Source organism: Astyanax mexicanus, chromosome 11 (genome assembly GCF_023375975.1).
Source record: "Astyanax mexicanus isolate ESR-SI-001 chromosome 11, AstMex3_surface, whole genome shotgun sequence".
In the NCBI taxonomy this organism is placed as follows: Eukaryota; Metazoa; Chordata; class Actinopteri; order Characiformes; family Acestrorhamphidae; genus Astyanax; species Astyanax mexicanus.
In genome coordinates, this window is record NC_064418.1 from 23,921,225 (window position 1) to 23,946,527 (window position 25,303).

Consider the following 25,303-nt stretch of genomic DNA (forward strand, 5'->3'; position numbering starts at 1 on the left):
ACCCATTCTAATGAATTTATTCAGCTACTTTAAGTTTACTGACCCAGAGCATGTCTGGCGCCTTTAGAGAAGTACAGCCAATAGAACAGGACTCTCTGGAGCTGATAAATAACCAACATCAAAACAGATATGAGTTTTCTCAGTTCTCGCGTGCTCCGATCTCGGCATAACTTGAAGGAAGGATGAGCAGCCAATCCCGGAGGCATACTGCTCCACTCGCCAATCCGGGTGCAGGGGGCGGGGCTTTTGTGAGTGGGCGACAGGAACGCCCCCAAAAGGCCGAGTTTACCTGCTGTCCTGAGGAGCTCGGTGAAGCGCGTGCTGCGCTGTAGTTCGGAGGCTCGTGCAGAGGACAGGGGGCAACAGGTGCCGCGTGAAGCCCGCGCGCGCGCCCGTCCCGCCCCGCTCCGTCCCGCGGGAGATGGAGAAGAGCCCAGCGGAGGATGAGCGCACCGAGCCGGGAGCCGAGACCGCGGGGTGAGCGCCCACTGCTCCGCTTCACCACACACCACTAAACCCGGATTATACCGACTTTAGAACTAAACTCGAGCTCCTGAGCTAAACTAACTGAACCAGAGGGGTTCTAGATCAGTAGAACAGCAGAAGCTTAGATCATTAAATCATTACAACAGTAGTAATTAAAACAAAAGAGAACGGTAGATCATTAAATCATTAAAACAGCAGATCAGTAGAACACTAGAGAATGGTAGATTAGTAGAACGGTAGATAACTAAATCATTAGAACAGATTAGATCAATAGTATGATAGAGCAGTAGAACATTAGAATAGTATATCATTGGACCAAAGAACATTAGAACAGTAGATTAGTGGAACAATATACCAGTAGAACAGTGGAACAATACAACAGTGATCAGAGGAACACTAGAACAGTGGTAGAGTAGGTGATTGGATCAGCAGAACAGTGGAACAGTAGAATAGTGGAACAGCAGAACAATATACCAGCAGAACTGTAGAATAGTGGAAGGATAGAATAGTAAAACAGTGGAACATTAGAACAATAGAACCGTAGCTCTGTAGGGAAAAGTTACTGTATTGTATTTTCAGGCTGATCTTTGTGCTCCATCTGTTGCTGGGTATTAAGGCTCAGGGCATCTGGCAGAGCTTTACACTGCAGCCTAATGCGGTTATCAGCAGCCAGGACAGCTAAAGAGCAACCCATAATATTCAGTCTCTGTCCATCCTTCTCTGTATTTGATCAGTGTATTGATGGCTGAACAGGTTTACATGGCCTGATTAATAGTGAATGTATTGACTGGATCTGTAGGCCGAGCTATTTCACAGACAGGGATTAAGACTAGTCTCTGACTGAACAGCATTTTGAATAGAGATTTTCCATTAAAAGGTATGGCATCACATCAATGGCAGTAGCGCACATGATTCCCCCCCAAAAAAAACCCTCCCTCAATATATTTTTCGCCCTCTTGGGTGTTTTTTTCCCTCTTGAATTCATAGGTTGTCCTTGCGTGCAGTGTGAATTGTATGATTTTGTGCACAAGTGTTTAAAGGGGTGGGTTTGACAGTTTTGGGGTGGGGTCAGGGTCACCTCCCTCAGCGAATGCTATTGGCTGATATCTCCAGGGTTTGTGACAAACCACCTACTACCAACAGCCGGAGAAGGGTGAGAAAGGACAGCAGAAGAGTTAGCTAGCTATGCTAAAAACCAAACAACCTGCTCTCCGGCAAGAACTTTTGTAATATCAGTCAATAGCATTTGCTGAGGGAGGTGACCCTGACCCCGCCCCCAAACTGTCAAAACTACCCCTTTTAACATTCGCTTGCAAAAGCCTCACTCCAGCAAAAAGAGTCACTGCAGGCAATTTGCATACTGCGTAAGGACAACTGTGAATTAGAGAAACAAAAAACAGAGAGAGGGAGAAAAATGAAGCTTAGAAGCGATATTTTGTTCAACTAAAGGAGCTAAAGGAGAATTTAGTCTATGGCTGGGTTAGTTGGTGGTTTAGGCAGAGGTGTGTGAAGGTAGAGCTGGCCCGTGTTTAGGAATGTATCTGTGGTGGTGTAAAAGCTGCCACTGTGGGATTAAGTTTGGAGTTTAGGATTAACACTGACTGCAGCTTCATGGATTTTCAGATAAAGCTGTGCTTTACTCCCAGTAAAGACTGGAGTCAATCCTCAGCTCCTCTTTACCCACAGCTTATTTGTTGTGACAGTGAATTTTATGGATTTGTTTATGTTTCACTAGTAAATGACAGCTGCCTGTTTATTAGGTATTAATAAGGCACCTTGCAGGCAAACCATTGCAGTTAGAAGTATTTATATTTAAGAATCAAGGTGATAAATGGTGTAGCCGGGTGAATCTTTACTTCAACGATTTTAATTAATGAAAATACATATTGCATTTTAAACCCACCATGTAACTGAATGAATTTATTGCTTTAAATTAAGTTTTTGTTAAAATTGTGTTGTCTAGTAGTAGACTGGCAACATATTTGCATATCCCCACTGACCATCATTACATTTTCAGTGAACATCAGACATCAGACAAGTGGATATTTGGTGCTAATGTGTTTAACTAAATATCTTTATTATTTTCTTTTTTTTCAAAAAAGTTTTATTCAACCCTGTCACATTATCCAACTTAAAATTAATAAATCAGTTCCTGTGATATCACTGAGGAAATGACATCATGTTTCTTCAAGGACAAACGGCAAATAACAGCAAGAGTCACTTTTTTAGCTTAAATTGCAGGTTTTTTATTGTCAAATGGAAACAGGCTCAACATTTCGACTGCAGAAAATTACTAACCCTAACTGTCACTTAACCCTCTGAAGTCGAACAGGTTATTTAAGCTATGATTTCGCGTATATAATGTTAAAGACCTGAATTAGCACGACAATCAGATATAAAATATTATGTAAGTGCATAATTTTGGATAATTGGAAAAGTAGAATAGTGGAACAGTAGATCATCAAAACAATGGCGCAGTGAAACAGTAAATTATCAGAACAGTAGAATATTGGAACAGTAGAACAGTGGAACAGTAGATTATTAAAAAAATAGAACAGTAGATCCTTACAACAGTAGATCAGTAGAATGGTAAAACAGTAAATAAAATGGTAGAATGGTAGTCCAGTAGAGCGGTAGCTCATTGGAGCAGTAGAACATTAGAACAGTAGATCATTGGAACAGTAGATCATTCTCAGCTGGACACCAACGTCAATATGTTAATGTTAATGTTAATTTCAGGTTGAATGTTGGTCGTGACGTCAGATGACAAAAATTTACTGTCAGGATAATGTCTAATACTTTTATGTGCCTGCAGGGATTAGATCATTGGAACAGTAAATCATTAGAACATTAAAACAGTAGATCATTAGAACATTAGAACAGTAGATTGGTAAAATGGAAGACCAGTATGCCGATGTACTGGTCTTCCATTTTACCAATCTACTGTTCTAATGTTCTACTGATCTACTGTTTTAATGATCCAATTATCTACTGATCTAATGATCTACTGTTTTAATGTTCTAATGATTTACTGTTCCAATGATCTCATTGGAACAGTAAAACGTTTAAACAGTACATCATGAAAACAGTAGATCATTCGAACAGTAGATCATTAGAAGAGTAAATCATTAGAACAGTAGATCACTAGAACAGTAGATTAGTAGAACAGTAAATCCTTGGAGTAGTAGAACATTAGAACAGTAGATCATTGGAGTAGCAGTACATAGGAACTCTAAAATATATAGGCAAAAACTGGAAACATTTCTCAACTGCTTTTTAGTCAAATAGTGATCATACTTGAGGGAGGAAAACATACTTAAACCAATTGTTTAATAGGGCTGCAACTAATGAGTAACTATAACTATAAAGTTACTATAACATAATATTAATGGAATGGACAAAAGACAGTATTTCCCTAACACTTAACCAGCTACGTTAATGTAGCCAACGAAGCAGAAGGAGAGGCCAATCGGGATGCTCTACTTCTCACTATGTACGCTCTCTGTCTCGCTCGCTCCATCCTAATAATAATAGCTTTTCTAATTTAGGTGTTTGTATATAAAGTTGGGACTTTAAAGCAGGACTTTTCTTTATCCTCCTTATAGAAAGCCCTGTAATGTTTGGACAGTAGCTTTTCTAGTGAGTTTGTGACGAGTTTAAATGCTGTATTAGTGTAGATGTTCTGCATGTAGTCTTGATCTTATACTTTTTATTATCTAGTCATTTATGGAGTCATTGCTGTTTGTCAGTAACTGAAAACTGGAATCAGTGAAAACAATTTAACGGCTTAGAAAGAAGAATAAAATCATATAACACTGATCAGAATTGACTGATTATTATGATTAATTATTTGGGCAAGAAAAAGTTTTAACCAGTAGAATTAACTGTACAGATTGGACAGATTAGATTATGAGTCTGTCTGAAAACATTTTGCGCTGCACCTATTGCTGACAGTGATGTGCAACAAATATATACAGGGGTTGGACAATGAAACTGAAACATCTGTCATTTTAGTGTGGGAGTAAAGTAATATTTTGTACATGTAAAGAGGTATATATTAATTTATGACTTTACATGCACAATTCAAAGAAGTAAATCCCTCTATATTTCACAGAGCTGTCTAGTGTTGAGTGCTGACCCGGTGACTGTGTTTAAAGTTCTGTTTTGAGTGTGAAGTAAACAGTGTGTTTTTGTGCGCTTCTTACTAAAGATAGGACCTTATAAATTCACTGTGTTTTATTTTAATGTAATTAATGTATTGGATAATAGACGCAGCATTACCATCAACCACAGCAGCTCCAGTCTCTCCGTGAGCTAATAGCGTTAGCTGTTGGTTTGAGTTAAATATCATTTGTGATAAATGCGATGTGTATGCCAAGTGACACTGTACACTAACACTACCAGACGAGGACTGCATGATATTTCTTAAATGTTCTATTCCACAAGTAAGACACAAGTTTGTTATCAAGTTACAGTATGTTATTATTAAAGCCATCAGAGACATTAATGTAGTTAAATGGCTGTTTATCAATCACAATTCCCTTGGTTCTCCAGTCAACAAATTCATTAAGTTCAGTGTGAATTAAAATGATCTTCCAAGCTACAGTATTTATATATATTTAAAAGGGCAATAGTTACTGCTCTTGATTTTTTTTCACCTTGTATTTAGAGTTAGGAAGGTTTATCTCTTGTGCTGAATAAATGATTCTGTACTCAGGAACGATTCTGAACTTTTTTTCTGAGCTGTGAAACGATTGCTTAATTCCATTCCTCTCTTTTTTTCTGAGTGAATAATTATGAAACTTTGTTCGTTTGCTGTTGTTTTTCTGTTTTACTCGGATAAAATCTTACAGTGAGGAACAGCAGCAGGAGCTACTGTTCTCATATCACAATGTTTCTCCTAGTAGGACATTGTGTCATTCCATTGTGTTAGCTTGTTATGCTAACTGGCTAGCGTTAGCTAACGAGCTGTACTAGTATGCTTCTTTGGCGGTGCTGTTTTACACAGTGCTCGGTAGCGCCTCTAGTGGTATGGTGGTATGTGAAAAATGGGAAATGAATAGCCGGTATTCCATTAACCGTTTTTTCACCCAGCAATATCAGTGAGTGAGTTTACACATATTTCATAATTAAAGTTTGCCAGTAATCTAATCAACATATTTACATGAACTTGGATAATCAGATAATGGGAAAACTTATCGCAGCAACCAGCCAATAAACTCACAGAATAAGAATTAAGGTAAACATGTAAAAAACAAGCTTCTCAACGCAGCCTTTTAAGCACACAGAGTTGCAATAGGACCATACATCAGCTAGAAGATGAAGATTAGTGAACTCTTTTAGTTTCAACGCCACTCCCAAATAGGGTTGTCACAATATCAGAATTTTGACTTCGATACCGATACCAACTGTAGTATCACGATTCTCAATACCAATACTTACCAGTACCAGTACTTAATGCCAGGCATGTCACAATTTCTTTCTAACTGCTGTATCAGATTTCTGAATTCGGTTTTCTAAATTGTATATACAGGCACTTGCTCAATGAATGTATGATGTACTAAGCTACAGATTTATCATATTTTCTGTGTCTGTGTAGCACAGATGTAATGGTAGCCTGACTGTATGAAGGGGTGGCAGAAGTTAAGTTCTAAATATGGAAAATAGAGTAAGTAGAATGTTTAGTAATGATATGTTAATTTGAACACTCATTGCTCCATTTTATTAATCAACATTTTAGCATTTTAAATAAGCCCACGCTCATTGTAACGATCAAGCAGGCTACGTGCCTGATATTCAATTTGCAATGGAAACAAAAAATGTGAACATCTCAAGTTTACACAATAAGACGGTAGTTCATCTATCTGAGTGGGTTTATATATGTGAGTGGTTTATCTATCTGAGTGGGTTTATATATCTGAGTGGGTTTTACCTAATGAGTAGTTTATCTATCCGAGTGGGTTTATGAGAGTGGGTTACACCTGGAGAGTGGGTTTATCTATCTGAGTGGGTAACACCCGCCTAGTCGGTTTATCTATCTGAGTGGGCTTATGTATCTGATTGGGTTCATCTATATGAGTGTGTTACACCTGCTGAGTGGGTTTATCTGAGTGGGTTACAGAGTGTTTATTTGAGTGGGTTTATCTATGAGGAGGTTATACCTGCTGAGTGGGTTTATTTTTCGGAGTGGTTTTATCTATCTGAGTGGGTTACACCTGCGAAGTCAGTTTATCTGAGTGGGTTCATCTCTCTGAGTGGGCTCACCTGCAGAGTGAGTTCATCTATCTGAGTGGGTTTATCTATCTGAGTGGGTTACACCTGCAGAGTGAGTTTATCTATCTGAGTGGGCTCACCTGCAGAGTGAGTTCATCTATCTGAGTGGGTTTATCTATCTGAGTGGGCTCACCTGCAGAGTGAGTTCATCTATCTGAGTGGGTTTATCTATCTGAGTGGGTTACACCTGCAGAGTGAGTTCATCTATCTGAGTGGGTTTATCTATCTGAGTGGGCTCACCTGCAGAGTGAGTTCATCTATCTGAGTGGGTTTATCTATCTGAGTGGGTTACACCTGCAGAGTGAGTTCATCTATCTGAGTGGGTTACACCTGTGAAGTAGGTTTATCTAAGTGGGTTTATCTATCTGAATGGGTTACACCTGCCAAATGGGTTTATCTATCTGAGTGGGTTTATCTATATGAGTGGGCTCACCTGCAGAGTGAATTTATCTATCTGAGTGGGTTTATCTATCTGAATGGGTTACACCTGCCTAATGGTTTTATCTATCTTAGTGGGTAAATCTAAATGAGTGGGCTGCACCTGTCGAGTGGGTTTATCTATCTGAGTGGGTTAATTTATCTGTGAGTTTGGGTTTATCTGAGTTATATTTAATTTGTGTAATATTCTTGCCTTTTGCTTCACTAACTGTCCAGTACTGATCATGCTCATCTTGTGTTCTGGCTGGTCTTTCTGCTTATGGGTTTTCCCACTTATCTGCTGAGAAACTACAGAATTAAACCAGTGCAGTGTGTTAATCTAGACTAAAGGACTGGGGGATTATATCCAATATTAGCTCTTTAATCTGGACAACAGGAAGCACAGTCCTGATCAGGAGACAGATGGACACACACAAATTAGTTTTGCTATCCTTTTAGGGTCCGTCCATTTACTTAATAAATGTATCTAATTTATACTACTCCTAATACTACCACCATCTTGTCTCTTTCTCTCTCTCTTTCTCTCTCTCTCTCACACACACTAGAATGTGTTGAGAAGGAGGTGAAGTGAAGGTCACCTGAACCACATGCAGATACTGTCTGTATCAGCCCCACCCCCTCTTCCCCCCAGGTTTACTGACTTTATTCTCTTTCATATTGTTCAGAATTACATGACTGAAATAAATGAAAAGGTGGGAAATTATTACATCATCCTGTATATAGTACAGAGTAAAGTAATAAGGATGATTGGGCATATAGATTGTTGATTTTGGCAAATGTTTACAAAAACATGTTTAATGTTTAAATAGAATACAATTTGTACACTAGCATTTTTATAGTTTTTTTTTTCTTATGACGTACATAAATCATGATTTAATTGATTCTGATGGTAATAATGTGGTCATGTGACCTGTGTGTTGAGGCGAGGCAGTGAGAACTGCGTTGTTAGTGTTGAGAATGTCTGTAACATTTGTAAAGGGTAAGAGCGTAGCGTTCCCTCGCCCCGCCGTGCCCCCAACATTAAACAACAAACAAACTGGGACACGTCCCCGGAGTGAAACCAGGAGAACGGGGGAAGGAGAAGGAGTGATAGAGAATAAGAAAAGGTGTAGCACCACTGAACTTTACATACAGCCACTACTGACAAATCTGAGCCTCTCTCTGATCCTGCTCTATATTCCTGATCTAAATATCAGAATTCATAAAGAAACACTAATAATATAAACATATAAGAGTATTAAAAATAAATTTTCCTTTAGATTTTCTAAACTGGAATGAGGAGAATTTCCTCTGCTGGGATTGCTGTGTTTTATTTGTGTGATTTTAGTAATAGAGCAAAGTGTTTTTAAACTTGAATACTCTCGACACTCTGATACCAGGATTTTTTAAAATAATTTTCATACCAAGAACATTTAACACACTTACCCTCCCTCTTCTGATACTAGATTTTTGGTAGGTTCTTCACTTGTTGTTAAAGATCCTACAGTACTCAGAAGTTGAATAAGTGTAGGGTTGTTTGCAGTGTTGTTGAGGTTTTAGAGGCGTGTGGCTGTCTGTATTACGTGGAGTTGTATTCGGTATCGTCCAGTCATCAGGGGTTTCGAGTACTTAGGTTATATATGTAGAAAAACATTGTGTAGGCCATATTTCACGCTCACAGTCAGAAGTACTAAATGTGACTTGAGCGTGAGAATGTGTGTTCCCATACGCTAGTTTGATTTCAGCCGTACATACATTTCCAATAAGTGATGCGTTGAAACCGTAGCAATGTTTTTTTGACTCCCCGGCAGAATCAGACTCCCCTTCGTGTGCATGAGCGTCGTGTAAACACGCGGCCACTAGAGGTTATAGCTCATTAGCTTTTAGCTTGTTGCTGCCTTCTTTGTTTGTCCTATGGTTTGTCCTATAGGAAAATGCACGCAATTTATATGCTGCCGCTGTAGTCTGACTGACAAGCTAAGAGACTGAACGTCATGCAGCCCGTAAGCAGTATACTTTAAATAGCAGGATGCTTTGATTTTTATTTCTCTGCCCGGACCCGACCCGGCCCGAGGAAAGTGATGGAAAATCTCGGGTGGAGTCCTGGCTCCAGGAAATAGTCTGTGAGATAGTCATAAAATTTTTAATACTATTTTTATTTTATATAAAGCTATGGCCTGATAATCACCATATAGCTAAGTAACAAAGTATTATTGTTAACGAAAACGAACGAAATAACAAAAACTGAAAGTGAAAGTTCTCCTTAACTGAAACTAATAAAAACGGTAATTAAAAGAAAAAAATAAAACAAACTGAAATTGCAGATTGAATACCCTCATTTTCGTGTTTGTTAATTTATTTGTAAGCGCTGTTTCCACTACAGCAGTTTAAAAGCAGGTGGTGTTGTGCCGTTTCTGCTCCCAAAGGGGAGACGGATTCTGCAGGGTCAGATTTCGGCAACGCGCTGCAGCGCACAGCGCCTCGCGGTCCGCGGATTTACTTATATTTACAGCGCTCGAGCTAGCCGCGAAATAACGACAGAAAACCCTGAGGAAACTGCAGAATTCTGTATGGGATTAGAATATGAGCGTGAGGGACATAAAAATCTGTTTTGTAGAGAAACAGGAGATGAGGAATATTTGAGAAGCAGCTGTAACTTTACCTGTGAGTAACTCATACACCAGAACACCCCACGCTGCAGGATAAACTGATAAATCTGATCATTTCGGTGGTTGGTTGGTTGCTGGGGTTTTATTGCCACTCCAGCACAAATGTGGCTATTTGTGGCGATAATTTTGGTGAAAACGAGTGAAACCTGTAGAGTTTAATGAGTTTTTGCTGTATGATCTCCTCAGTGAGAATCCCTTACCCATAACCAATCAGTGAGCTGCTTACCCCTCCCACTGCTCTTTCTTTGTGGATGCGCAGAATGTCTTAAATGTCCCGTTTTTCAAAGTACAGATTTGGCACGTCACGTGGTTAATATACCGTCACTATTTTACAATACCATCACCATATTTAAATACCGTGGTATACCGAAATACCGTCATACCACCCAACCCTATACACGTGCCAAAATTATATTTCTCAGCACCCAAAGGTCTGAATGACTTCTCCTTTATGATAGCAGGTCTAGCAGGAACTGATTGTATTTACGTTACTTTGATTGCAATAACTAAAGTAAAGCAGCTAAACTCCTCCACGAACCAACGTGCGCTCTCCTGCAACGGCATCTTGCAGAAGGGCTGCGGAAGTCGAAGCGCAATATAGGTTAGGCTACTGGAAGTGACGCCTCGCAAAATCTGGACACAGTACTATCTAACTATAACACTTAAGCATTAATAAGCAGCAGGTTATAAATGTAGGCAACTGTTCATAACCACAGCAGCCCTGTAACAGGTCATGAGAAGAAAATGCTCTTTTCCCTACGAGCTTCTTAAACAGTGCACTTTGCACAAGGAGAAGCTGTATGGGAGAGTGATGCGAAAGAAGCCATTTCTGCAAGCACGCCACAAACAGAGTCGCCTGAGGTGTAGAGTTAGAGTTAGACTCTGTTAGGAGTATTCAAATTAATAAAATGATCAGGGTGCCCATACTTTTGCACCGGTCCTGAAATATTACTGTGTCCATCAGTTATTAGATATATCAAACTTAAATGGCTGTTGCAAACACCCAAATATTTAGAACTAAAAATGATTAAGATTAATAGGGGTGCCCAAACTTTTTCATAAAGCTGTAGCTGAGCTGACATCCCATTTCAGCTCTGTATATAAACTTCCATATGATGCGGTTTACCAGGCAAACATTAATGTGCAGTTTGCAGTGTCAGCCAGTTTTTCTAATGTAATCAGAGCGATCGACTGCACACCTACTGATATAAAGGAGAATCTGAGGAGGAATTTTCTTATGTGAATAGAAACACTTTCATTCTATAACAAAGGCAAATAATATGTGATGCACAAATGCACCATACTTATGTACTGGCTCAGTACTAATGTAGTTGGACAGTGGATAATAGACCTCAAATTCAAAATGTAAAGCTATTTTCTCATCTGTATCTACTCATAAATACAGTAGTACAATACTCATAGATTAATAAAGAAAGCTTTTTTTGTGTGTATAATCTGTTTCAGGTGATTTATCCATGGGGGACCTACAGGACCCTTTTCTGGTGTCCATTCACATCATTGCAGATCCGGGTCAGGCCAGAATGATCCAGCGTGCTGCGGACCAGGTCCTGTCTTGGCTTCACCCAGAGCTTACACTCTTCAGGGTGTCAGAACGTGCAGCCGGGCCACCCAGGAGGTCCAAACTCTGGCAGCAGAACCCGGCGAACGGCCCGTCGCCCCAGCCCGCCCTCGCCGTCATCCTGTTCCTGCAGGAGGAGTTTGGGGGTGAGGAGAGCCGGGAGAGCCTCTACGATCACCTGAGACAACCACCGTGGTGCTACCACCACACAGAACGCGTGAATGGGCGTGGTCTGCTGCCCCTCTCGTCCACCAGCCAGGATTTCTTCACTCTGGCCCCGGGCACGCCGCTCTGGGCCCTCCGCCAGGTCCACTACGGCAAGGAGATCGTCCGCTTCACCGTGTACTGCCGGTACGAAAGCTACGGCGAGCAGGTGCAGCTGTACCGGGTGCTGCTGCGCTGCAGGCTGGCGCAGAGGAAGGAGGACTTCTGCTTCTGTGTGGTTTATGCCAACCGTGACCTGGAGATCCAGCTGTCCTTCAAACGAATGCCGAGGGGACAGAAACCCATCCCCACAGAATGTGCCATCATGGAGATACGCGTGAGGGACGTGGGCGGGCTTGTACCCCTGTTGCCCCACCCCTGTACGCCCATCAGTGATGTGCGCTGGCAGACGGAGGATTACGATGGGAATAGAATACTGCTGCAGGTGAGCATGTGAGCGTAAACGTGTGTGTAATGAACAGTAGATTACAATGATCAAATAGAAAAGTGCATTTTCTAAAGGAATCACAGAATGGTTGCACAGCTCAACAAACAAATAGACGAGTGCCCGTCAGTTTGGCTGTGGATAAGAGACGTCCCTGTTTAAAGAAGTATATGTAGTTTAGTGGCTGCTGGCTTGGGAGTGTGAGAAAATTTAATGAGAGTAAACAAGGGATGCAAAAACAACAAATAGATGAGTGCAGGTCAGTTTGGCTGTGCATTACAACTTGCAGAACTGTGCTGAAGGATTATGGTGGTGGCTGTTTTACAAAGAGGAGATTGGGTTATGTCAGGAGGCAAGTTATCTGTGTGGGGTTAATCCTCTGAACCTGTCCAGCGCCAATCCCCCAGTCCCAATTCCACACCCCGAGTTGTCAGGTATAGAGCACAATAGCAGAAACACAGTGAGTTGTAGCCATGGAAGAGAGCAAGCAAACTTCTGCAGAAGATGTAAAATATTAAATATAAAGGAATACATATTGGCAGCTAGTTCAACATGTGGAGGACAACCAAGAAGGCAGATGCTGAGCTGAGCTAAATTTCTCCTTTGTGAGTAAGCACTGAGCTTCAGCTATGATTCACCAACCAAGTGGGCTGCATTTTGCTAACTGAGTTATATAAAAATCCACATGAATTTGTTAATAATGTGAAAACAATAAAAACATTGCAAACCTACGTTTGCTGATCAGCTTACCGAGTATGACTCAACTTTTCTCGATCTGGCAACCAAAGTGATCTTCACATCAAGGAAGGGGTGGGCAGGCAGGGCATATTTCTCTCTTCAGTATTTGGAAATTGGACTGGTGTAGCCATTTCACGACCTCACTAGTACTGATTGTTGCTTAAATTAGCAGACCTCCAAATCCACAGAATCCACCAAGTACCAGACTAACTGACTCAAGTGCTGACGATAAAAACTCAGAAACACAGAGAGAAATGCAGACAGACAAATCTGGAATAAAATCACATCAAATCAGAGAGAGGCTGTTCTCACTGTCAAACAACAGACTCATTATACAGCACCCCCTGCTGCTAAACACACACACACACACACACACACACACACACACACACACACACACACAGAAACAACACACAAACACAGAAACAGCACACAGGCATGCTGTGGTAAAACTTTGCTCTGCACAAGGGGGCACATATTTGGGTTCTGCCAGTTATTGCCAGTGTTGTGGCATTACAGAATGGTTGGTTTTGCAGTTACACATATTATTATTATTATTTATTATTATTATTATTATTATTATTATTATTATTATTATTATTATTATTATTATTATTGTTATTGGTGTATCAGGTGACTGGAACTTAACACTAAAGCAGGTTATTAGAACTTGCTTTTTGGTTAGCTGTTGTCTGCTGAGGGACACTGTTGCTGAGGGACTGTAAGGGGGCTCTGGTGCTCGGATAAAGAGAAACTAACTGGCTAGCCTAAGCATTGTGAGTGTGGGACTGGGCTACAAAGTCACCAACTGTGTCTAAGTGAAGAATTCGCCAAAATTTGCCAGATAGAAGTAAACTTTGTCATTACCGGAATAGAGGAACCAACAAACCTCTCATCAGGGCCGTTGCAACAAGGCAAGCAAACTTGGCTATAAATTGGCTATGGCCCCGAGCTGTCCTGGGGCCCCCAGATAGTGACTGATTATGAATTGAATGCAACAATAAACTGTGTGAGCCCCCTTAAATGGGTAATGTGTAATGGGCAATGCAGGAAAATACAACAACACTTTTATTAGAAGCAGCCAGCCAGGTTCGTGATTCCTGCAGCCGGAAAAATATGAAATTCCATCAATCAAGAAGCCAGTGCCTATGTGTAATTTAGCAGCAGATAGGCTAGTAACACAATATATGGGTAATGACTATGTTAGCTAAGCTACCTGCCTGGCAGTCAATGCTAGTAACAGTTAGTACACAGTTAGTATTTTGAACGGGCTGATAATATGGCTACACACTGTAATATGTAATATTTACAGGATAAAGAAAACATACATCTATTCCTGATTCACTCTTTATCATATTTAAACATGACATTGCAATAGTTTAACATTATTAACTTTGATAGTGTCGTAGCTTCTCTTCTATACTAGCTGTTCTACCGTAATAATCTATCTACCACCTTATGATAATTCTAAGCATCATGTAGCCTGATTGTAATGTGTAATGAGGGTTTTGGGGGGAGAAGGTTGGGGCTCCAAATGCCTTAAACGACCCTGCCTCTTATAAACAGCAGCAGTGAAAACGTACTCAAGTTCCAACAGCAAAATCTCACATGAAGAAAAGTGAGATAAAATCTTTTCCGGCTCTGTAAAGGTAAGGAATCTCTCCACTATGGTGAGAGACTGAATGGGTCCAGAGACCACTTTTAAAGGTGTGGGGATGTGCGGTGCCACCCATTTGTTGGTATTGAAGTTTCTCAAGACATGATACACATAAGGAATGTCATCCACTGCACCTAATAGACCAGCAATGAAAGCAGACATCTCTAAATGAAATGGGTTAATCTTTAGTGTGATTGGTTTGATTTGGTGATAAACTGTAAAGCAGAGTGAGACCAAGGAAAAAGGTGTCTGTTCCAAACATTAACACACTGTGCCTAAAGATAGACTTAAGTGTAATCACACACTTTTAATAAGTGCCGGATAAGTCCTGATAAAAGTTTTCCTGTAAAGAGAGACTCAAAGGTTCCTCCCAAGTGCTCCCAGCTGTTTGCCAAATGTCTGATTATTCCAGTATTTCCAGATTTCGCTAACAGTGGCGATTGCTCTAAGACTGCAAGGGAAGCTCAGCTTCCCCTAAAATGTAAAAAATAAGTGATTAAATATATACTATTGTGTGTACATGTCACTGATTAAATATGCGCTACACCGCACTGAACTCAGAATCAGCTTCTTATCACTGGTAACACCGCGGCTTTCCTCTCACTCATTCCCGCAGCTTCACAACACTGCTTTAAACAGTGCGGACGCTGAGCGTCCGCAGACTTCAATAGCGGAGTAAAGCGCACGGCGAAACGAGACGAGTCATTAAAAACGACTAGCGACAAATCCAGCTTCTATTTCTGGTGCTTTTCTGTAGTTGCTTGTGTTTGGAGACTGACTTCTGTACTGTTGTCCATGCCTCTTGATGAAACCATCTCAGGACATAAATGAACAGGGGCCAGTAGTAAGTATTGTGTTATCATTAAAAATAATTAAAATAATTTAAATTAATAAAGGGATTATTTAAGGAAATTAAAACTGTGTGAAATAAATTTTTATGTGCATTTTTTCCTTTACCAACTTTAAAGATTTTGCGTAATGTTTTTTTTTTACTGATCATTTTATGTTTATTCATGTCATAGCGTGTTTTTTATGTCATTGTTCAATGTAGAGAATGGGTACCTTTTTGTTTTGTAGTGAAAACTTGAAAATAATGCCTTTTGTTTACAAAAAAAACATCTCAGGGAGAGTAGAATTTACGTATAAATAAAACTACATATGTTAAGACATAGGCCGAAATTGAGCTTCCTCTCCTTGAAAGACCAGCATCCGCCACTGTTCGCTAACTGGAGTATATTGTGATGTCACAGTGCATGTATAGGGGAGAGTGGGGTGAGTTGTGCCAGTTTTTACTTAAAGTGACTTTAAAGCGAGACCATGACATGATATATAAAAGCTAGACAAATTCAATACAAAAATATAGCCGCAAGCGGCAATCATCGGGTTCAAGCACCAACTGGCACAATGGTGCCAACTAAAGCATTGAATGGTGATGTGTAAGAAGGTCTAATATGATTGGAGATGCCCTGTCACATTTAGAAATTATCAAGTTTTTCACCTGTTATTAATGTTGAGCAGAGGCCTTTCAACCTGATCAGTGCTTAAATTCACATGTAAATCTAGTGAACTTTGTAGGATATTCATTAAGTGAGTTAGAACTAGTCAAAAGGTGTCTACATGTTATTGGTATTGATCAGGTGGCTTTAACCTGAATGTTCACAAAGTGGTATTCAGATTGACCTTTGAACCTGTGCAAAACAAGCTGAAATGTTTGACCAAACAAGTTTAAATTAACACAAAGGAGTGAATGTTCTGATATGACATGTAATTACGAAGTTATTATAAATCTAGTTCTGAATTAAATGGCACTTTATCAAGCACCAACTGGCGCAATGGTGCCTACTAGAGCATAGGATGGTGATGTGTAAGAAGGTCTAACACAATTGGAGACATTCTGTCACATTTAGAAATGATCAAAAGTCTTTCACCTGTTATTAATGTTGAGAAGAGGCACAAAGGAGTGAATGTTCTGATATGACATGTAATGTCAAGTTATTCTTAATCTAGTTCTGTATTAAATGGCGCTTCATCAGAGTGATATTGTACAGAGGTCTTTAACATTGTGAGATTACAGCAAATACTGCAGAGTTACAGCAATTTAGGTTAGAAATTCCAAGGACGCACAGATTGCTTGATGCCTGGAGAGTATTGTATGTGAAATTTTCACAAATGTTTTTAATGAACATTTACCTAGAGACTCTACAGTGTGCAGCAAGACTGACATGGAGGTGATAGGCCAAATATCCAGAGCGTAGTTTCAATATAGCTATTTTCTAACAATTAGCAATTATAAATGAACAAAGCACTTTTTAAACATAGTTGTATTGAGAAATTTGTCAGAGCCACTGTACTAAATATGGCAAAAACAATTAGATGTCAAAATAGTACAGCATGATTGACATATGCTCGTTTTTTTTGCAACAGCGCCCCCAGTGGGCGGATTGTTTCAGCACTTTGCAGGTCACTACAGTGTCTCCACCTGAACATAACTGCCAAATGTCATCCAGATTGGGCAACATTCAGCCTGCCAAAATGTCTGCTGAATGCTGATTGGCTGATGGTGTTCAGCCATGTTGATTGATTTAGTTGCCCTTTGAACATCCTTCAGAGGATGTATGATAGATTCTGCATGCAAAGTTTCAGCTTGCTAGGTTGCACGGTTGCTGAGAAACAGTGCTCCAAATTTACCTCTTGAAGTGAATGGGGCATATATCCGGAAGGACTAATTTGCATATGGCAGCCATATTGTTTACATATTTCAACATTTTTTGATGAATATTGAAGGCCATGCTCTCATGAGTATTTTGATACCAAACATGCCAGGATTGGTCAAAATTCCAAGGACTAGTTTGCAAAAGTATGTTTTATTATGCAAATTAGCAAAAAATCTAAGTAGACGGAAGTGCATGGTCAAAATTGGAAAGTTGTTGGTATTGACCCAAGGAATCCATCAAAAAAAGAATTTTGAATGTAGGTCTTATGGTTTTTGAGTTATTGAGAAAAATGTGAAAAATGAATTTCCTTGTTTATAGCGCCACCACTTGACCAATCGATGCCATTTTTGTTGTCCCCCGAGATGCACTGATCCTACATCTACCTACCAAGTTTCATGTCTCTGGGACTTACAGTTTCGGCTGCACAACTGTTTTTTCTGAGGAAAAAGAATAATAATAATAAGAAGAAAAAATTTAGCAAAAACAATGAGAAGAAGAAGAAGAAAAATCTTAGCAAAAACAATAGGGTTCTACGCACCTTCGGTGCTTGAACCCTAATTACTAATTTAAGGTTTTTTTAAAGTTACTTTACAACATCAAAGACCAGTTTGAGCATATCTCTTAACTCCTTCCTGACACACCTTAATTCCTTTGGACACACCTTCTCATTCAGTGTTTTTTCTTTATTTATTTATTTCATTGATTTTCTACTTTGTAAATTAATATTAAAGAGATGAAAACAAGTGGAAGCCCTGCATGTCTTCCTCTTATAACTCCATGGCATGATATTCTATTTCTATTTTTGGTATAAAATTAAGAATGTCACATAGATTTAGTGATAAAATGTAAGAATACAATGTACAATTACAATAAAATATGTTTAAAATATTTAGAAGTGCACAAATAACCCCAACCCAACCATTTTGGAAAATGTTTTTTTTTTTTTAATAAATGTGCTTACCTCTCATTCAATGAGGCGCTATTCTTTGCAGGATGAGTAAAATGGCTTTTCAAAAATGTGTGGTCACATGACCAATTTCTTCTGTGGTTCCCTAGAAACAGGGGGTGGCACATCTTCCCCACTGGCACAAATCACCCCACTTTCCCCTACTCTTAACCGGAGTATTCTGAGATGTCTCAGTCTGTGCTTAAGTAAAAATAGAGTGTAGTAGTGGAAATACACAAGCAGTGTCTAACACAGCACCTGTGAGATTCCATCCAAACACTTTAAGAGAAACCCTAAAACTGAAGAAGTTGAATAATCTTCATCTTCTAGCTGATGTTTGATTATATTGCAGCTCCATGTGTTTAAAAGCTGCAGTGTAAAGTTCGTTTTTTTTTTTTTTTTTTTTCGGGAGAGTGACAGAGTGAACGATAAATTAAAAGGGAAAGAGATAGGAAGAAAGAGGAAGAAGGCAAAGAGAGGGAGAGAGACAGGGAGAGTGAAAGAGAAAGATAGAGAGAAATGGAAAGAAAGAGAAAGAAAAAGAGAGAGAGGGGTGCAGTGAGGTGTGGAGGAGGGAACAGTGGGTCTTTGTTACAGTGTGATGCTGTTCTGTGGGCGGAGTTATATGTCAGTGTTCTTTCTCAGAGCAGTAATGGTAAAGCTGCGGCGCGTTTCACATCAAGCTGTAACTTTAAGGGCACAGGAATGTCATTGTATGCCCACTCTGGACCGAACACACACACACACACACACACGGGCAATGCCTGTAAAGCTGTGTAGAGTTTTGCCCCTATGAAGATTTGGTGGTGAAATGCGTAGGGCTGGACAATTAATCAAAAAGAACTCAAAACCAATATTTACAACTGATGTATATATATTTACCCACATGTGTGTTCATGTACTGTCACATTAAATCATACTACCATGTGTGTAAGTCACATGACTACACGTGTGAGACAGGGCCATTCTCTGCCTCTATATCTAAATAAGGATATAATGATTTCAAAGAACACTTTAGATGCACATGGACAGACACGTGTTGGTTTAAATAACCTTTATTAATTCATTGATAAGCTGTTTTTGGAGCTGTTTGAGTTTGAGTTTCATTTCAGGTTTCATGGGGGGGGGGGGGGGGGGGGGTAACACTTCTTATGACCCTGAGCACACTATCCCCACTGTGAAACATGGTGGTGGCAGCATTATGCTGTGCTGATGCCTTTCTGGAGCAGGAAAGCTGTTTAGAGTTGATGGGAAGTTGAATAAAAAGATAAATACAGAGGCTGCAAAAGACTTGAAACTGGGAAGGAGATTCACTTTCCAGCAAGACAATGATCCCAAACATACAGACAGGTGTACAGTTGAACAGATTTAGTTCTTTCCAACTATTTGTGTTTAGGTTAAAGCTCTGTTTTATTGCTGTAACGTTACTTACTAAAAATATCAAGTTTAAATCAGGTGACTCCGAAAAACAGGCTGTGAGGCGGCTGATGTTGGGATATACATCATAAACATAATAAAATATAACATAATAAAAATTCTGGTGTCTTAAAACTATTTACACATAACTTATATCTCTCCTAAAAAGCGTTTATTTTGGTCAGTAACTGTCTTCTGTTTATTTTCTATCAGTGTAAATTACCAGTGTTTGCAGTGTTTGCGTGGATGTAATTAGGAGAATCTGTACCAGGTTTGCCTGGCACCTGTGTGGCATTAATGTGGCATTGGCCCCGCCCAAGATTGGTATCGGCGATCGGCCGATCGAGATAAAGGACGATTGGTGATCGGATTCGGCCCCCAAAATACTGATCGGTCCATCTCTACTCTCCAGCCAACCTGGCTGAGCTTAAGCTGTTTTGTAAAGAAGAATCGGCAAAAATCTCAGGATACGCTTGTTACAGAACAAAGCTCATAGAGACATACTGCAAAAAAACTTGCAGCTGTGATTGCAGCAAAAGGTGGCTCTACTAAGTACTGATATAGAGGGGCTGAATACTTTTGCATGTCACACTTTTTAGACATTCATTTGATTAAAATTTGAAAACCATGCATCATTTTCATTCCTCTTCACAATTATGTGCTACTTTGCGTTGGTCTTTTACTTAAATTTACAATAAAATGCATTGTAGTTTGTGGTTGTAAGGTGAAAAAATTTAAAAATGTTCACGTGGTAAGAATACTTTTGCAAACTGTACTTAGTGTATCTTATTCCTAATGTTTATTTTTATGTAAAAATGAGAATAGGTTTAAATACTGAGTGTTGCTTATGTTCAGTGTTAGCATGCTATTCCTGTGCCTTCAGTCCTGTTTTTCTCTCCTCTGCAGGTCGCAGGTCCCTGGAAGCAGCACAGACACTCCAACACCCACCACTCTCAGCCTCCTCCTAATGACTCCGCCCCCTCCCCACCCACCTCGGAGCCCGCCCACTGCCCACCTTCCTACGGCCGAGGCCCTGCGTCTTATCGGAACCGGCGCTGCCGCAGCTCCTCCCGCGCTCACGCTCAGAAGAACAGCTCCCCGCGAACACGGGCGTCCCAGACCTCGCTCCCGCTGCTGTGTGAGCAGGACGATCCGGACCGAGTCCACAGAACCCCGACACAAACGACCAACACGGGACGCATGGGCCCGCGCTCCTGCTCTACCTTCTCCCTACCGACTGAAGGATTCGGTAACACAGGCTCCTCCCCTCCTGCCCCTCGGCCCCGCCCCCGCAGCTTATCCTCGCTCGCTTTGCCTGTGTTCCGCATTAATGTAGACGCGCTGGTGGGGGCAGAGGAGACGGACGTGGACACCGGACAGGCCGTGAGCAGCGATTCTATCGATCTGTCTGTGGTTTCTGCTTACCTGAGACCACAGACGCTCAAGCGTTCCAAAACCACTGGCTCACGGCCGCTCATCACCCCTCTTCACCAGGACAGTAGTCACGACCTTAACCTGCAGCCTGAAAACACCTACCTGTCCCTGAAACGCCACGCCACGCCCCCCCAGACCAGCACAGTGTCCTCAGCAATCACACCCAGCGCCGTTCACGAGCCGTTACCAAAGAACAGCTTCTCGTTACAGGCCCCGCCCCCTGCACCACAGGATACTGACCAGCATCAGAACAACGGCACCGGAGTACCAGACGCTTCCCAGGACGGCGTCGAGGAGGACGGCCAGGAGTTCTACATCTGACGCTCGGTCACAATCACAAAAAGGAGTAAAAACATGTATATAGACTTCTTACCTATATGTTAAATATTACCATGAACGTAAAGTATCCAGGCCTGGAATAATCACATAATGATTACACTAAAGTGGATCATACCATTTCCTCTGAGATATCATTCCTCTCCACTGCCTCATTCATGTACAGGGGTAGGACAATGAAACTAAAACACCTGTCATTTTAGTGTGGGAGGTTTCATGGCTAAATTGGAGCAGCCTGGTGGCCAATCTTCATTAATTGCACATTGCACCAGTAAGAGCAGAGTGTGAAGGTTCAATTATCAGGGTAAGAGCACAGCTTTGCTCAAAACTTTGCAATGCACACAACAGAGTTCAAAAAAGGACAAATTGTTGGTGCACGTCTTGCTGGCGCATCTGTGACCAAGACAGCATGTCTTTGTGATGTATCAAGAGCCACGGTATCCAGGGTAATTTCAGCATACCACCAAGAAGGACAAACCACATCCAACAGGATTAACTGTGGATGCTGTAAGAGGAAGCTGTCTGAAAGGGAGTGCTAACCCGGATTGTATCCAAAAAACATCAAACCACGGCTGCCCAAATCACGGCAGAATTCAATGTGCACCTCAACTCTTCTGTTTCCACCAGAACTGTCTGTCGGGACAATAAATTATTGTTGTCTAAAACCAGGTGTTTCAGTTTCATTATCCAACCCCTGTAACTTCATTAAGGTAGCACCTGCCCACCCTCTGCACAATGCGAGAGAAGCTGCTATCAAGCTTTCTTAAACACACTTTATTACATTTAAGAAATCACTCACACCAAGGCTGGGTCCAGAAACCGCAAAACTTGCTCCTTTTTCCAACCAATCCTCCTCCTCTCCACTGTCACTCGGAAACTGATTGTGTGGTGCCATGTTACCATATGTCCAAATACCTAATAAAATGATAAAAGACGCTTAAAATCCATCTACAAGAGGGTTCCAACAGATGATACACCAGATTATCCTTTTTTTTTTTTTTTTTTTTTTTACATTTTTTTAGAGTGACATCACTGTGGCCACACCCACAGGGCACACGAGCACATTATTTAATGAATGAATGATTTATTTACCAATGTATTTTTGTGAATTGTATATGTGTAGAAATAATTGTGTATAATGTAGAAAAATCTTACATGACTGTAGAAAATTTATATTCACCTATTATGCACAAATAAATACATATATAAAATAATGAATACACAAGGCTTCCACTTTTATCTAATTGGCAAATATTTTATACATTTTCCGAAATGTTGTGTTTTTTCTGCAATGAACAGGAGTTTAAATATCTACTATTAATTAACACAGTTAAAATGATGAGCATATATGTAGACTTTGCAGCAGCTGGGATTGGCTGGGCAGTATTAGGAGAGCTAAAAGCAAGCATTGTGATTGGCTCAATTCATCAGTAGTCCTATCTGAAAGGGATCCCTTTCTCCTCCATTCCTCCACCTTCTTCTAGAGTAGAAGAGGAGGAGAAGCAAATGTATTTGATGTATTTACCTTTCCTCCCTTAATGCTGCTGTGGCAACACACAGGCTTCAGGTTGAAGATGCGTTTTTAAACTTAATATCTTTATCTTTTAAGGTGTAATTTAAAATAATTCACAATCCAGGATTAGTTTCATGTGGACTTTTAGTCATTTGGGCAAAAAGCAGAAATACATATAACTCATAAGCACTGAACATCCACTGCAGACTGCAGAATGTAACACATGCGCCTTTTTAAGGTGGAAGGTAACTATGTTTTAAGGTGGAAGGAAAGTGTGAACAGTAAACTAAAAGCTTAGTACTCTGGTAGCTACAGTAAACTCAAATATTCACCCAGTGAATCAGTACACTGATGTACAACTGAGAAGTTAAAAATATGTTTACTGGTAAAAAATGATTTAAAGTTTTAAGGCAACTATTTACAGATTTAGATTTGTCTGACTATAAAGGTCATTGTGTGGTATGTGCCACATTAGCTGCTGTAAGGGGATTTATCCTTTACATACTGTAGACATTAGTTACAGTAAGCAAGAAAGACACTGTAAGATTGTAAGACTTTAATTCTGGACTGGTTTCCCTTTACATCCTGAATAAAAACTGCAAGGCTCAGTAATGCAGTACTAGCTGTAATGTGTGAATTTCCTGGAATTGGTCTTAAAATCCGAATTGTCCAAAAAAAAAAGTGTCTCACACTGCAAATTAACCTGACCATGATTCATCTGATCCAGACTGAGAACAACTCTTTTGGTTTGAACCCAAACTGAAAAGTCAAGAGTTTTAATGACTTTGTGTCATTAATGTCATTGTATTCTTTTTTTTTGTTGTTGTTGTTGTTATATTTGATATATCAGCCTTGTTTATTATTTGTTTTTTTTTTTTTTTGTTTTTTTTGGAGCAAAGTATAGTTATTGTATTTAAGTTTTATTTAACTGGGTTAGTCCTGTCAGGGTAAAATTACAGCTGTGTGAGATGGTATAGTTGTATTTAAACATATTATAATGAAAGCTTTAATATTGTAAATATATTGAGCAATTTGTGTGGGTGTGTGTGTGCACTTTACTTGTGAATAGCTTTTTTGTGTTTGTTTTTTTCTTTAATTGAACAGAGATGTTTGGACATGATTATCTGTTGTCAATAATACATCATTTTTATTAAAGTGTAAATTAAAAGAATGTGCTATTACTTATGAGACACTTGGTACTTTGAAGATATAAAGATTCATGTGGGACAATAATGTAACTTATCAAATGCATTTTTATTTAATTTGATAAATTATTTTTAACAAAAAAAACTTTGATAAAAAATTTAATATATTTAAAACTGTGAAAAGGGGTTAAAGGTTTGTTGGTATGTGTGTGTTTTGTTCTTTACTGAACATTGTGACAAACTTAAAAAATTGTGAAGTACATTTTAATTTATTTATAAAATAGAATGAATAATGCATAATGGGAAAAAGGTACAGCTATGTCCAGAAATATTTGGATATTTATTTTGATAATAAAATTTTATTGCATTGTTGATCCTATCGTATCGACAATAAACTTTGATTAGCATGTTGAGGATATATCATTAGTGCTTAAAGAACCCTAATACACTACAGAGAGAGTAATTAGTCCTATTTAACTAAATATAAATCACTGTATTACACATGAAGGATCTGCCATTTATGTATTTTACCTCATAAAAATATATTTAAATATTATGATATTATATTTTTACCATCTCACTCAGCTCTGTCAGTGTGATTATATTCATCATAGCTGCTGGCTTTTATATTTTTCATATTTAAAAAAAATCCAAATGATATTAAATAATACATGCTAAAATAAATATACAGTATGCAGCAATATAGGTTTAGAGTCCAGAGTCTGTGTAATTTAGTCTCAGTATAAATACATCTGTTCTGTGAAGGTCTCAGTGGTTTGTTAGAGATCACTAGTGAACAAACAGCAACATGAAGAACAAGCAACTCACCAGACAGTTCAGAGATAAAGTTGTGGAGAAATGTAAAGCAGTGTTAGGTTATGAAAACATATCCCAAGCTTTAAACATCCCAAAGAGCACTGTACAATCCATCATCCAAAAATGGAAAAGTATTCTACAACTGCAAACCTACCAAGACATGGCTGTCCACCAAAACTGACAAATCGAGCAAGTAGAGCACTGATCAGAGAAGCAGCCAAGAGGCCCATGGTCACTCTGGAGGAGCTGCAGAAATCCACAGCTCAGGAGGAAGAATCTGTCGACAAGACAACAAATAGTCGTGCACTCCAAAAATCTGGCCTTTATGGAAGAGGTACAAGTAGTTAACCATTGTTGAAAGAAAGACATACGAAGTGCTGTTTTGTAAAGAAGAATGAGCAAAAATCTCAGTCTCTAGATGATCAAAGCTTGAGGAGACTAGCACCTGTAAATGAAGTGAAAGTTGGGTCCACAAAGCATTGATAAAGGGGAGATGAATACTTTTGCATGTCACA

General features: G+C 39.6%; 1 protein-coding gene across 1 annotated transcript; it reads left to right on the forward strand.

Annotated features, from left to right (window-relative positions):
• The first annotated feature begins 288 nt into the window (after nt 1-288).
• Nucleotides 289-24,029, forward strand: LOC103044888 (protein FAM124A). Its single transcript, XM_007238331.4, has 3 exons — nt 289-477; nt 11,310-12,073; nt 20,451-24,029. The coding sequence occupies exons 1-3, from the start codon at nt 444-446 to the stop codon at nt 21,297-21,299; spliced, it is 1,647 nt and encodes a 548-aa protein (XP_007238393.3). The 5' UTR covers nt 289-443; the 3' UTR covers nt 21,300-24,029.
• The last annotated feature ends 1,274 nt before the right edge of the window (nt 24,030-25,303 follow it).

Excerpts from the sequence above, each read along its gene's own strand:
- LOC103044888 (XM_007238331.4), top strand. The coding sequence starts at position 444 with ATGAGCGCACCGAGCCGGGAGCCGAGACCGCGGG. Across the intron at positions 478-11,309 it reads CCGGGAGCCGAGACCGCGGG|GTGATTTATCCATGGGGGAC; the intron begins GTGAGCGCCCAC and ends AATCTGTTTCAG. Across the intron at positions 12,074-20,450 it reads GGAATAGAATACTGCTGCAG|GTCGCAGGTCCCTGGAAGCA; the intron begins GTGAGCATGTGA and ends TCTCCTCTGCAG.